Genomic DNA, 13,560 nt, shown 5'->3' with positions numbered 1-13,560 from the left:
TGTGTTTACCTGGATTCAAGTGTCCCACTGAATATAACTCCCTCATCCTCCACCCCTGTGTCCCTTTTTATACCCTCTTTTCCCCCTTTTTTTTAACTTCCCTCTAGGATTTGCTGTCCTGTTATTTATATCTTCTGTGTTATGTGTATATAGTTTCACTAATCTCTTTACATTCTCTGATCCTATTTCTTTATTGCTTTCCCTCTGATTTCTGTCTCTCTGGTCCCTCTGACCCTGCCTCTGCCTCCATTCCATTCCTCAGTTCACTTTGTTCATTAGATTCCACATATATATATGAGATCATATAATTTTTTTTTCTCTGCCTGGCTTATTCACTTAGCATAATAATCTCCACGTCCATCCATACCATCACAAAAGGTAAGATTTTCTTCTTTTTCACAGTCACATAGTATTTATTCCATTGTGTATATGTACCACAGCTTTTTTTTTTGCTTTTTTTTTTGGCAGAGACAGAGTCAGAGAGAGGGGCAGATAGGGACAGACAGACAGAAAGGGAGAGGGATGAGAAACTTCAATTCTTTGTTGCGGTTCCTTAGTTGTTCATTGATTGATTTCTCATATGTGCCTTGACTGGGGGGCTACAGCAGACCGAGTGACCCCTTGCTCGAGCCAGCGTCCTTGGGCTCAAGCTGGTGAGCCTTGCTCAAACCAGATGAGCCCACGCTCAAACTGGCGACCTTGGGGTCTCGAACCTGGGTCCTCTGTGTCTCAGTTCGATTCTCTATCCACTGCACCACTGCCTGGTCAGGCTGTACCACAGCTTTTTAATCTACTTGTCCACTGATGGACACTTGGGCTGTTTCCACCTGTTCTTGGCACTGTTCATCCATTTCCCAGTTTTACCATCCTAGTGACTCTGTAGAAGATACTAGTACTGGACAGGCTGAGGCCTGGAGAACTCACGGCTGGGAAGGGAAGATGCTGGCTTGCCAGCAGCTCTGCTCTTTGCTCTGCCCTGTGCTTTCCCCTCACCTTGATGTGTGTGATTTTTATAACGTCTCAGTTGGGCTCTTTGTCTTTTATGCTTTGATAGCCTCTGATAATTTTCTTCCAACCAACTTAGTGGTTTTCATCTCCTCTGAAATGTCATTGTTGATGACATCTCACAAAACAGTTCACCTGTCATCATTCCATTGGCCAGTTTACAAAGGCGTCCGGAACCTCTGTGTTGGTAGCAACCACTTGACCAATGTCTTTAGTACTATCTGTCATTCCTTAGTAGGAGGATGAATTCAGGTATATTTTCAAGGAATGTTAATCTCTTCTAAGGTGTTACTGTAAAAATGGTACTCCTTTTTTGAACTAAAGAGTTTAAAAATTAGTTTTTATTGGAATGTTTGTGTGGGGGCGTTGTATGTATCCTGTGTCTAACACAGAACAGGTTTTCAACCTTGTAGCTGCAACAACCACAACCCTAAAATCTTTAAAGCGGGAAGGTTTTTTTGGTAAACTCATTTGATGGCAGGATGACTAGAACTACTTTCTGGGTGGTTTGAGTCTGTCATGGTTAGGATGAGTCTCCCTACCTTTTGCTGCAGGAAGATTACTGTGTTTAATAACAGCGTGGGCCCCAGACCTGCTTGGGTGTTAGTGTGGTGTCTAGGATGTGTGTCATGTCACCTCCCTGGAGAGCCACAGATTGAGGGCTTGTACTAGATGAGGGGTTTGAGACAAAGGATTTTACCAGAGACAGAATTGCATATGATGGCTTCCCCCCTCCTGTTATTTTGAGTCTTGATTAAGGGGATCTGTTTGATAAGTTTAGTTGCTATGAATATTAGTTACTCTAAGCTAAATGGTAGGCAGTCATGATGTGGTGAAGAATAGACTTGGCTTCTTATAGGACGAGGTTCAAATCCCTGCTCTGCCACTTAACACATTAACCAATGTGTGACCTTGGACAAATTTAACTCTTCAAAATTTAGCTCCTCCATTTATGAAAAGAGAATAATACTCAACTAACTGCATTATAGGATTGTTTCAAATGCAATAATCTAAATAAAATATTACCATGGTCCTTGGACAGTGGTAAGAATTTAAGAGAAATATTATTTTCTTTGCCACTTTTTCCCTCTGTCCCTAACCTGTAGACTAAAATGTCGTTTTCTAATATATAATTATTGTTTTATTAATAAAATAGTTTAGTGTGGTAAGTTTAAGGCATGACTAACTGATTTCACAAGTTTATTGGTCTTTTGTTTTGGAGTAATGACCGATTTCCAGGAAGTTGTAAAAGAAATGTGCAGCAAGGTCTCACGCTCCCTTCCCTGCCTCCCAGGGTTGCCTTCTTGTCTGACTGGTGAGGGTCAGGGTCAGGAAGCTGGCGCGGTGTGGGCACGGGCCACATGAGGGTAAATAAGATGTCCCCAAAGACATGCTTTACTGTATAGCAAAAGCATCCCAATACATTTTCCCCCTAGTTTTAATGAATTATAGTCAGAATATGGCCTCCTGATTGTGGAATTGGGGATTTTGTTTTGTCCTTTATATCTATATATGTCAATTTTTCTAAAAATTCTTAGGGCATTTGAATGTAATATATATATATTTATATATAGTATATATACATACATATGTGTGTGTGTATATATATATCTGTGTATATATATGTGTGTATAGTAGAAACTCACAACTACTCTATCTTGTGTTATTGAATTCTTCATATACTTAATTATATTTCTACTAATGCTTTCTTACCTGCATAGTTTTGAGACAGTATGTTTAGTTCTTTGATTTGTCTTTAATTTATTGATTCAACAAATATTTATAGTTTTCACATGCCAAGCATTTTGTAGCTATTAGGAATAAAAAAGTGAAAAAAAAATCTGACAGTTTTTGCACTCTGAATTTAATGAAAAATGAATAAAAACAAATAAATAAAATAAGTAGTTTCACTGTAGGAGAAACCCAGCAGCATCCTATGGAGCCTGACTCGGGAGTGCCCTCCTGAAGGTGCGCCTGAGCACAGACTCTCCCTGAGGAGAGGCGGCTGTCTCAGGTCCTCCGAGACCTTGGGACAGCTTGTGCACAGTCCTGTGGTGGGAGGGAACAGGAAGACCACTGTAGGAGGTCTTCCAGCCGTAGCTGTGGACCAGGCCAGGTAGAGTCCTTGTCACGGCCATGCTAACAGGTGTGGGATTTACTCTGGTTGTGTGGGAATCCACTAGCATGTTTAATGGGGGAGCGACAGATCTCTTACATGTTCTAAAGTAGTGTTTTTCAACCTTTGGTTCATGGACTGCTGCCGGTCCACCAGAAATTTTGTGCAGGTCTGCAGAAGAGTTAACGACCCTGATCTTGCATGAAGATTATAGACTCAATGATTATAGACTCTAATCTTCATACAATATCAGGGTGGTTAACTCTTTCATGGACTGGCCCAGAATTTCTGGTGGACCAGTGGTTGAAAACCACTGTTTCAAAGGATTCCTTTGGCTGCTATTTATAGAGAATGGACGGTAGTTGGACAAGGGAGGGAGTGGGCAGACAAGCAGGGAGGTTGTTTTGGAAAGGTGAACAAGAAATGGTGCTGAGCAGAGCTGAGTTCACTGTGAATGACGAGTTTGTGCTTGAACCACTGAGTGTGCTGTTCAGTATTTATCATCTTCCTGTTTCTAGCAGTGTGTTTCATGTCTGCGCTCAGTGTCCATACAGGCTATGACTGCGTATTGTTGATATGGATTATCTGTGCTCAAGTATTCCTCTTTTCCCACTGGTGTTATTTTTCTTTGAAAAGTACTGCTAGTCTTCTGTGAACATTAATTGCGCTGTTGACAAGTTTACATGAGATGACACTGTTCTTATGAGTACATCAGGTAGGGGACCCCAGACTTGAGTCTCTGTGCACGGTCTGTTTCTGCATTCTCTCTATAGTGTTGGGGACAGGGTAACTCTGTGGTGGTTTATTTCTTGTATTTTATTATTCATGTTTTCCCAAAGCCATTCTCTCCCCACAGCTGGTGCAGAAAGACTTCTGTGCCATCATCATGCACTCACACTAGATCCCATTCCTCCATTTCTACGGTGATGTCCCCTTCCCTCTGCACAAATCTACCTGATAACCGCAGGACTCTTAGTTTTACGGCTCCATTATGGCTCCGTCCCATTTCAGCCAGAACTTGGAAGTGTAATCTAATGGGTTTTGTTCAATAGTCTATTCTTTTTCAAGTTTCATTTCGACTTAACTTTCATAGTGACCATAGTTGACATTGATCTGTCACATCTAAAACAGACCCCAGTGCTGGGCTATTCTCCAGAAAGTGCTTGCAGTCCTTGGACTCTAGTTTGCTCACTGCCACTGTCTATCCACACTATGGGCACATGTTAGCTACCATTTGCGTACAGAAAGGATGATTGCAAGGTCATCTTAAGGTATTTTTATAACCCATGCAGACTTTCAGAATTGATAATTTTGGGGGAAAATGTTTGTTATGCTTATGTTGGTATCTCTTTCCGTAAGCTAAGGTTCTTTGTATATAAATATATATATCCATACATTCATATATTCTTAAATTTTTATTATTCACATGTTCATCTTTAAAATGTGAGCAACGAAAAACCAGAATCTGTTTTACTTTATTTTTTTCACTACCCGAGGCATGACTGCATGTGCACTAGGGTCTGTTCAAGTGTAGCAGTGCGGGACCTGCTGCTGTCTCTCCTTGTCAGAGCATCTTGTTCATTGTCCTTTGCAGTTAATGGAGAGTTGTCCTCACCTGCGCCGATGGATGACACTCCTGCCACAGGGACTGCGGTGGTCTCTGAGGACAGCGCTTTGTCATCAGGTTGCACTGGACCCACTGGTGAGGACGTCCCCATCCCAGAATTGTCGGCGGCCTCAGAGCACAATGAATGTGTCCTTCCCGACGGCGTAGCATTCGCGTCTGGGGCTGGCAGTGACCTGAACCCTGCTGCCTCTGCTTCTGGAAATAGCTCTACCATCGAAGCAGCCAAATTAAGGCAGCCGGGCGGGAGTGTGGAGCCTGGGAGGAATGCCGGCACAGAAACCCTGCCCTCGGGGTATGTTACCTTCAGACGTTTGATACTGTTTGACTGTTGAATTTGTGTACAACTTGTCTAGTAACTGGACTTGAAATCTGACTCATACTGTTTATTTGCTACAGAGCAAGCACTTTTTAACACTAAGAAGAACCACTGATGTGTTGGAGTGCATGCAGATGAGGGGAAAGAAAAAAGAAAAAGTGATATTAATTTGCAGGAGCCTCCTGATTTGGCCCTGGTGTGTTTTCACTTTTACAAAGTGACCATGGCAGCTCTCATCGAAACCTCAGTTCTCTCACTTCCTTTGTGGTCTGCTGCCTGCACCCCAGGCTTGAGAACAAGTAGCTTTTTCTGTTAATCTTGAGTGCCAGGGTTCACCCAGGCTTGACAAGGGGCTGCTACAAACTTGGGTTTTCATTGCTGCACAGTAACTCTTAATCTTTTTACCTTTCCCATGGTCATGATTTGCATGCCAGGGTTTGCTTCACAACTATCCTGAGTGTTCCATGAGGTGGTTTCTCCCAGGCCACCTGCGGTTTACTCTGTCCTCGGCTCTGAAGATACTAATGTTGGTGATTCCCGTTTCTGCCTTTGAGAGGCTTGTTTAGTGCTCAGACTTGTAAACATGTAGCCAGGATGCAGCTGGAAGTGCTGGTTAGGGACTGGACACACTCACACATGGGCATATCTGCTCTGTGCTCACAGCCCTCAATTGTGCTGTCGCCATGTGGGGTCATTGTGCCCTTACCCACACTTGTTGCTGGAGCTGATTTGCTCAGAGCTCTCCTCTGACTCTCACCAGGTACGCCCACTGCCTCCCGGATTTCAGCCGAGTCCCCTACACATGCTCCCTCTGGGGGCTTGCACCTCCCTCGCTTTAGCTGTTCAGGCTGTATGTTCAGACTGACCTTTTTCTGCAGTTGTTTTCAACCACTTATGTGAAGTCCCCACTTCTTCCTGCAAGCATTTCAGACCCAGTACTATCCTGCCCCTCAAAAGTCTCTCATCCCTTTGTCTCTTGTCTTTGGCAACCTAGTCATTTATCCTAATCTGTCCCGTGTCTGCCACTGTGAAACAGACACATGAGCAGCTGTTCCTACTGTCAGGAACCTGGTCTGGGGTGAAGGCAGGCACAGTGCAGACAGGGAAGGACAGGGAAAGCCGGGCTCAGTCTAGGATGGAGTGGGGGTGCCCCGTGCAACACACATCGAAGACTTCTTTCTGGGAGAGACGACCTGACATGGCTTTCTCAGAGGAGTGGGGTTAACAACAGCACCAGCCAAGTGTATATTTGGGCCACTGGTGTTGTAGACATGGGTGAGCTGCACTGAGGACACAGCGACTGTTCCTGCTGGAGTTCAGCGCTGGGAGACACGTATGCAGTGCCGCAGGGTAGATAGCCTGGGGGTATGGAGTCCCTGCTGCAGTCCGGCAGTTTGTCCTGCGGACCTGGAGCAAGCACTGAGATTTCAGGTGGAGCTGTGTGTCATGCATGAGTGCGACAGACCAAGTAGGAGATGAGAGCAGCCAGGCTGTTTCATGAGAGAAGCAGGCACTCCAAGCTCACACAGTTAGGACAGAACCTGAATCCTGGGGACCACCTGAGTGCTTCAGCCGCCACACGTGGCCTGGGCAGTGGGAAGAGCTTGCAGTGATCCAGACAAGTGTTTTTCAAATTGCAAAGAATTTACGACCTGACACTTCACAGAAAATGCTTGCCTTCCTCTTGTTTTAGTGATGGGAATGTAGAAAATGTAAAGAAGATATCTAAAAGTATATAGTTCTGAATATAATGATCTGTGTAGCAAGCAATTTAGTTTGGGAAAGATAAAATCTGTTTAGAACAAACACACTGAATTCTGGAAGTAATTGTTCATTTTGGAAAAATTAAGAACCAATGGCTAACATAAGTGCTTACTGAATATTTATTTGTTGAATATTAAATTGGAAATATTTGTAACTGATTTAGGATAAAACTGGAAAAGGGCTTCATAGCCCTTTATGTGGACAAAACACATTTCTTTTCTGTCTGTCCACCCAAGAGATAGGAAATGTCTTCTGTTGAAGACCCGACCCCCCACCACCACTCCCCAAAATGACTGAAAATATTGATATCTGCTTGTTCTCTGATGAAATATCCTCCTGCCATCCTCTGTTAGTCCCACAGCCCTGCCTAGGCACTCAAAGCCCGTAGGCAGTTTTTGGTCCCCCTACTTATTAGCTATCTGTGAAAAATCTCTTATTGTAAGACAAAGATCAAAACAGACAACCTAGACAACGTTAATTGGAGAAACAGACTGCTTTAGTATTCTCAGAAGGATGAGAATAGATATAACATGAATTAAAATACTATAAAAATAGAGTACTTGAAGAACTAAAAGTGCTTGGAAATCTAATTCAGTGTAAGACTTGGCTGATGAAGGTCAAGAAATTTCCCAGAAAGAACAAAAAGATAAATATATAAAATAGTCTGATAAGAGAAGTTTCAGAAAGAGAAAAAATGGGAGGAAATCCTTAACAAAATAACAATAGAACTTTCACAATATGCAGGACATACATGATTTTCTTATTCACCAAAACTCAAGTAAAACGAAAATAAATTTACATTAAGACACGTCGTTGTGAAAATTTTAGTACGTTGGGGCTGAAGAAGAAAACCTAAGCATTTACAGAGGTTAAAAAGGGGACAAGACCCTGGCCAGTTGGCTCAGTGGTAGAGCATTGGCCTGGCGTGTGGAGGTCCCAGGTTCGATTCCCAGCCAGGGCACACAAGAGAAGCGCCCATCTGCTTCTCCACCCCTCCCCCTCTCCTTTCTCTCTGTCTCTCTCTTCCACTCCCTCAGCCAAGGCTCCATTGGAGCAAAGTTGGCCCGAGCGCTGAGGACAGCTCCATGGCCTCCACCTCAGGCGCTAGAATGGCTCTGGCCAGAACGGAGCAATGTCCTGGATGGGCAGAGCGTTGCCCCATGGTGGGCATGCCGTGTGGATCCCGGTCAGGCACGTGCCGGAGTCTATCTGACTGCCTCCCCCACCCCGCTTCTAACTTCAGAAAAATACAAAAAACAAAAAAGACAAGCAAGTCTCACATCCTCCAGAATGGCACCAGACTTGTCAGAATCAGCACAAGGAGCTGGGAGACACAGTGGCCATGGCTTGCGCTGCTGAAGGACATTGTGACCTTGAGTTCTGCGTTTAGCCGCACTGTTGAGTGTGCAGACACCTGGGCTCATCCAGGTTTCCTGCCTGGATGTTCTCCTTAGGAAGCTACCGGGACTCGTGTTCTCTAAAACCAGGCAGAGAAAATTCAAGTCACAGCCCCAGGAATTGGATCTGAAGAGGAGTAGAAGGGTCCCTGCGCCTGCAGCTGGATTGATGATGGGTGCGGAGAGGGTGGGAGATGGAAGCGCAGGGACGAGGAAACAGCACTCGGCCGTGTTCCCGCCTCAGCTGCCAGGAGGGTTTCTATAGTCACAAGGAAAACCCAGCATACATGTGTTTGGGGAGTTAGGGAGGAGGGTGAGTGTATGCCTGTGTGTGTCTGTTTGCGTGTATGAGTGTGTGTGTGTGCATGTGTGGGAAAGAATGACAGCTTGACCTATGCAGCGTGTTCTGGGACTAGCTTTAGTATGTATGGGTTTCTGTGTAAGAGAAACAAAAATATTTTCTATTCATTTTACTTTCAAATTGGAAACAAGAATGTTAAACTCAGAAATACCAAGTTTTTATTTTGTATGTGTGAAATGTCTCTTTTATGTCATATTCTGGAAAGATTAGTGAAGAAGAGGCAGGGTCACAGAGGAGGAACTGAGAGGGGGAATAAAAGTGAATCTTGGGAGTGGCACAGAGAAGTCTAAAACCTGCAGGCTTCCCCCAGGCAGAGAGGGGCCCCAGTTCCCACGGAGGGAGAAACCTCGCGCTCCTTCAGGGCGGCTTCTGTTCCAAGCTTTCAGATGTGTAGTTTTGAAATTGAGGGTGAAAATGGATATTACTTCACAGACGTTTTATGCCTTGGGCTCGCATTAGGCTGAAAGTTCCTCTACCCTTGATTAAATTTTTCTTTTCTGATGATTTAGGATTCTATAAATTAGCATATTTTAAAAACTTTTGGTACTATTCTGTTTTTCTTTGCTAACCATACTTACTGAATTTCCAGAGTAGTGTTAATGAAGAAAGAAATACTTAAGAACTTAAAAAGCACTAATAATTGAGAAAAGAAACTTTATAAAAATATATGTAGGCTTTTAAAGTGAAACTTATCCGTAATTGCCCTGATTATAAAAAGCAATCATTTTTCATATTCTTATTTGTTGCCTTTTACTTATATTTTTGCATTATTTTAAAGGTGGGAGCAGAGGAAGGACCCTCATGGGAGAACCTATTACGTGGATCATAACACTCGAACGACCACGTGGGAGAGGCCACAGCCTTTACCTCCAGGGTAAGATAGCAGCTTTACTGTCTGAAGTTTTATCAGAAATGTGGTTTTAAAGTTTACTTCCTGTGACCTAACATGATTCTTTCGATCTGCATATTGTTTCCTTGTGTTGCCTTGAAGGGCTTTCTAAAAGATTGGCAGATCCTGGCATGAGTTTCTGAGGGTCATTGCAGAATTTTGGTCCGATGTCAGTTCCTGTTGAACTTTTTAAAGAATGAAAGGCAATTTAGCCTGACTGGTGGTAGTGCAATGGATAAAGCGTCAACCTGGGACGCTGAGGTCCCAGGCTTAAAACCCAGAGGTCGCCAGCTTGAGTGTCAGCTCATTGGGCTTGAGCATAGGCTCACCAACTTGAGCATAGGGTTGCCAGCTTGAGTGTGGGATCATAGACATGACCCCATTGTCACTGGCTGAGCCCAGAGGTCACTGGCTTGAGCCCAAGGTTGCTGGCTTGAGCAAGGGGTCACTGATTCTCCTTGAGCTCCCCAGTCAAGGCATGTATGAGAAGCAATCAGTGAATAAAGTGATGCAACTTTGAGTTGATGCTTCTCATCTCTCTCCCTTCCTGTTTGTCTGTCTCGTATCTCTCTTTCTCTCTCTCTCTCTCTCTCTCTCTATGTCTCCCCCTGCCACCTTACCAAAAAAAAAAAAAAAAAAAAAGAATGAAAGTCACTGTATACACATGATTTTCATAGACAGTGATCCAAATTACGTTATCCCATGGGATTTAGTAGCAGATATTAGAGTGGCTCACGGTGGTCCATGAAGATTGTCACAGTGCAGTGTATGATGTATGGCTGACATGGTAGAGAGTTTAAATGAATGCAGGAATTCCTGTTACCCACTAAAAACAGGTCATGCTGTTAGGCTGTCACAAAGCCATTTGCAAACTGAGGTTCCTTGTCTGTGGTTTTGTGTTGTTCATCTTGTGAGCACACTGCACTAATAGCCAACTTGGTTACTATTCACAGTATCCCCATACTCTGCTTGCACCTGTCATTGCTCCTTGGGATCTTTGCCACTTGGGAGATCTATGTACCAGTACAAAATGCATTTCAAAATTTAGGGCAGGGAATGTTTTTGTGTGGCATTGGTTGCTGAGAGGATTGTGAGATTGTTGTATAAGTTTTAATGACCACAATGGGTTCAAAGTGAACTGGACCCTGGATGATGGGTGTGTTCAGGGGTGCAGAGACAGGGAGGGGCATTCTGTTCTGAGGGACCAGGTTGGCATTCATGTGGCTCCATAGGGGTCCCTGGAAGGAGCATTAGGGTGTTGGAGTGTTGGAGCACTGAGGCTGGAATTGGGGTGGGTTTGTTTCTGAGTTGTACCTGAGCACTGTGGCAGGTGGATGGCGTGTCTGTACCTGCAGCTCAGGTTGGCCACAGGACAGTAGACAAAGAGCTGTAGAAAGACTTAGTTAACACCCCGACATGGGCAGCAGCTGTGGGCAGTTTGCCAGGCATACAGTAAGAGCTCAGTAAGCCTATCAGAACAAGGGGGAGATGGTAGTCAGAGTGGGTCAATTGTAACCCTTTTTGAGACCATCCTTAGAAATCAGGAAGTGATAGAACGGGAGGTATGAAGCTAAAATAAATAGCAAGTTACAGGCATAGTTTTCCTGCCAAATATTACGATTTATATTCTCTTAAAGTTATTTTATTATGGCTTGGGCTTGATTTTTAAATCACTTGCTTGAAGTGTTAACTGGCTATTCCCAGTGTCTTACACTGAGAGAGTTTAGTTTTATTGTCACTCTTTTGGTGGTAGCTGGGAGAGAAGAGTGGATGACCGTGGCCGGGTGTACTACGTGGACCACAACACCAGGACGACCACATGGCAGCGTCCCACCCTGGAGTCTGTGCGGGACTTCGAGCAGTGGCAGTCACAGCGCAGCCAGCTCCAGGGTGCCCTGCAGCAGTTCAACCAGCGCTACCTCTACTCGGTGAGCAGCGCATCACCGGCCCGCCCTCCGGCTGCACTGTGCTGTGTGCATCGCAGTCTCTGCATTGCAGAGCACTTTGTAGTCGACCTCTGATAAATAACTAGCATTGTTACTGATACACAGAACTACTTCAAGCTTTTAAAAAAAATTCTAATTTAATAACGTACCTTAGAGACTCGGTGCTTGTCTTTATAAAATGGTAGTTTCATAATTGCAATTTTTTGTAAGATACTGTGTCTTTATAAATTCCTAGTCTTCTGCCTTTAATTATGACACTTTTGTTGGCTTTAAGTAATATTAGTTAGCCCCTTTTAATTAAGGCTGCTCTGAGTACCTTCCCAGGTTTCTGAACAATCTAGTGTACCTGAAAATTTGACCAGTTGGTGAGGTCTTTATTGTCATAAGGAAAATCCACAAGAAGAGTTGGAAAAAAGTCTTTGTTAAATGGGTTTGATCATAGGAAGTAGTAAATATAAATTTTAAGTACTGGGCATCTCTAGGTAATGTTTTGAGGTAACTTAATCCCCAAATACAAAAGCTGGTAGATGAACAGGAGGTAGGAAAGACACAAAAAGAAAATCTAGCCTGTTAGAGTCCTGCCTTGTTCAGGGCTGAGATGTCGAGGGCTCCTGTGCAGGTGACCACTGTCCTGCAGTCTGCCACCAAGGTGGGCTCCGGGAGCTTGTGCAGGATCTGTGATGACAGAGATTGTCTGGCTGGGTATAGTAGACCAGAGGGTACATTTGTGTGTGTCTGCGTTTGGTGGAACTTAGGTACACACAGAATACGTAGTGCAACTGGGCAGACTCGGGTCACGGGTTGTATCAGAACTGTGTTCTCAGAGCACATGACAGAACACTCTTGAGCTGACTGCGGGTTAGTTGTCCAAGTACAATGCCGAGTCTGGGGAGGAGTCCAGGGCCAGTCCTCAGTGCCACCAGGGGTCTGGGCTCTTTCTGCGGAGGCTCCTTTATCCTTCTCCTGCTTCCTTCCTACTCCTTACCTCCGTCCTATGCAGCTGCGCCTGGCTCACTTTCCCAGTCAAGGCAGAAGGGCAGAGAGGATGTGGCATGGAAGGGAGCTGGCTTTTTCCAGCAAGCCCTTGCCCCTTTACTGGGAAAGGGAGCTTCTCAGCAGGGCCTCTGCCCAAGCCTCACTTGCCAGAGTGGCCGTCCCACCAGCCCTGCTGCACAGGGAGTGGGATGCAGTGCTTCTTGCCACATGTCGCTGTCCCCAGAACAGCAGCTTGTTGTGAAGGGGGAGGAGAGGACAGGGACACTGAGCACGGAGATCAGCACCTGCTTCAGAGTGGTAGAATACTCACCAAAGTGTGTGTACATCAACATGGAGAAATGGCTTTTAAAGTCAGGATTTTACATTTGTCATTCTTTTCAGATTCGTGATAGAATGTTTACATTTGATTCAGAATACATTTCTGGGTTATAATATATAAACAAATGTTTTTATGTATGTATGAATATATGAGAGAATATTAAGATAAATGTTTATTTGTATAATGATATTGGATTTGCTGTATTAATAGGCATTTGTTTATTTTAAAAAAAAACAGGTAATTGTTTTCAAACAAATACCATTGTCTCCTTTAAATACCAGCTTTCATAAACTAGTTTCTCCTCCCACCTGGTGCCTCTACATCATTGTAGAAAGACTGGGATGAAACAGTGATGGTCAGTGTGTTATTTCTAATTTGTGTAGAAAAACAATAATTGATAGACTTCCCTTAACTCATGACACTTTTAGGACTTAGTGTTTTGGAATTTCTTCATTCACATTCTTTTATTATATTTTTTAGAAAGTATTGTGAAATGTGATTCATCTGAGTGCTTGATATATGTCTCCTTTTATATTAAGATTCTGTTACTTTATTTCTCTCCCAACCCCTTCTCCAATCAGGCTTCTATGTTAGCTGCGGAAAATGACCCATACGGACCTTTGCCGCCAGGCTGGGGTAAGCCAGTATGTTGCTAGTAAAATTTCTAAAAGGTGTATATAGAAATGGTTATTAAATGCTGTGTTCACTCTGTTTTATAGAGAAAAGAGTAGATTCAACAGACAGAGTTTACTTCGTGAACCATAACACAAAAACCACCCAGTGGGAAGATCCAAGAACTCAAGGGTACGGATCTGTAGCTAGAA

At 43.8% G+C, this 13,560-nt stretch overlaps 1 protein-coding gene across 7 annotated transcripts in view; it reads left to right on the top strand.

Moving 5' to 3' along the window:
* The window catches only part of WWP1 (WW domain containing E3 ubiquitin protein ligase 1), a 104,299-nt gene that overhangs the window by 62,769 nt on the left and 27,970 nt on the right, over positions 1–13,560 (top strand). For all 7 annotated transcript variants that reach the window (XM_066378783.1, XM_066378785.1, XM_066378786.1 and 4 more), the window contains 5 exons: positions 4,716–5,040; positions 9,365–9,460; positions 11,229–11,403; positions 13,318–13,372; positions 13,456–13,540. In XM_066378783.1, coding sequence (XP_066234880.1) covers positions 4,716–5,040; positions 9,365–9,460; positions 11,229–11,403; positions 13,318–13,372; positions 13,456–13,540 — 736 coding nt within the window. The remainder of the gene's footprint in view (positions 1–4,715; positions 5,041–9,364; positions 9,461–11,228; positions 11,404–13,317; positions 13,373–13,455; positions 13,541–13,560) is intronic.

This window comes from Saccopteryx leptura, chromosome 3, assembly GCF_036850995.1.
Source record: "Saccopteryx leptura isolate mSacLep1 chromosome 3, mSacLep1_pri_phased_curated, whole genome shotgun sequence".
Taxonomy (NCBI): Eukaryota; Metazoa; Chordata; class Mammalia; order Chiroptera; family Emballonuridae; genus Saccopteryx; species Saccopteryx leptura.
This window is presented reverse-complemented; position numbering and strand designations above follow the sequence as displayed.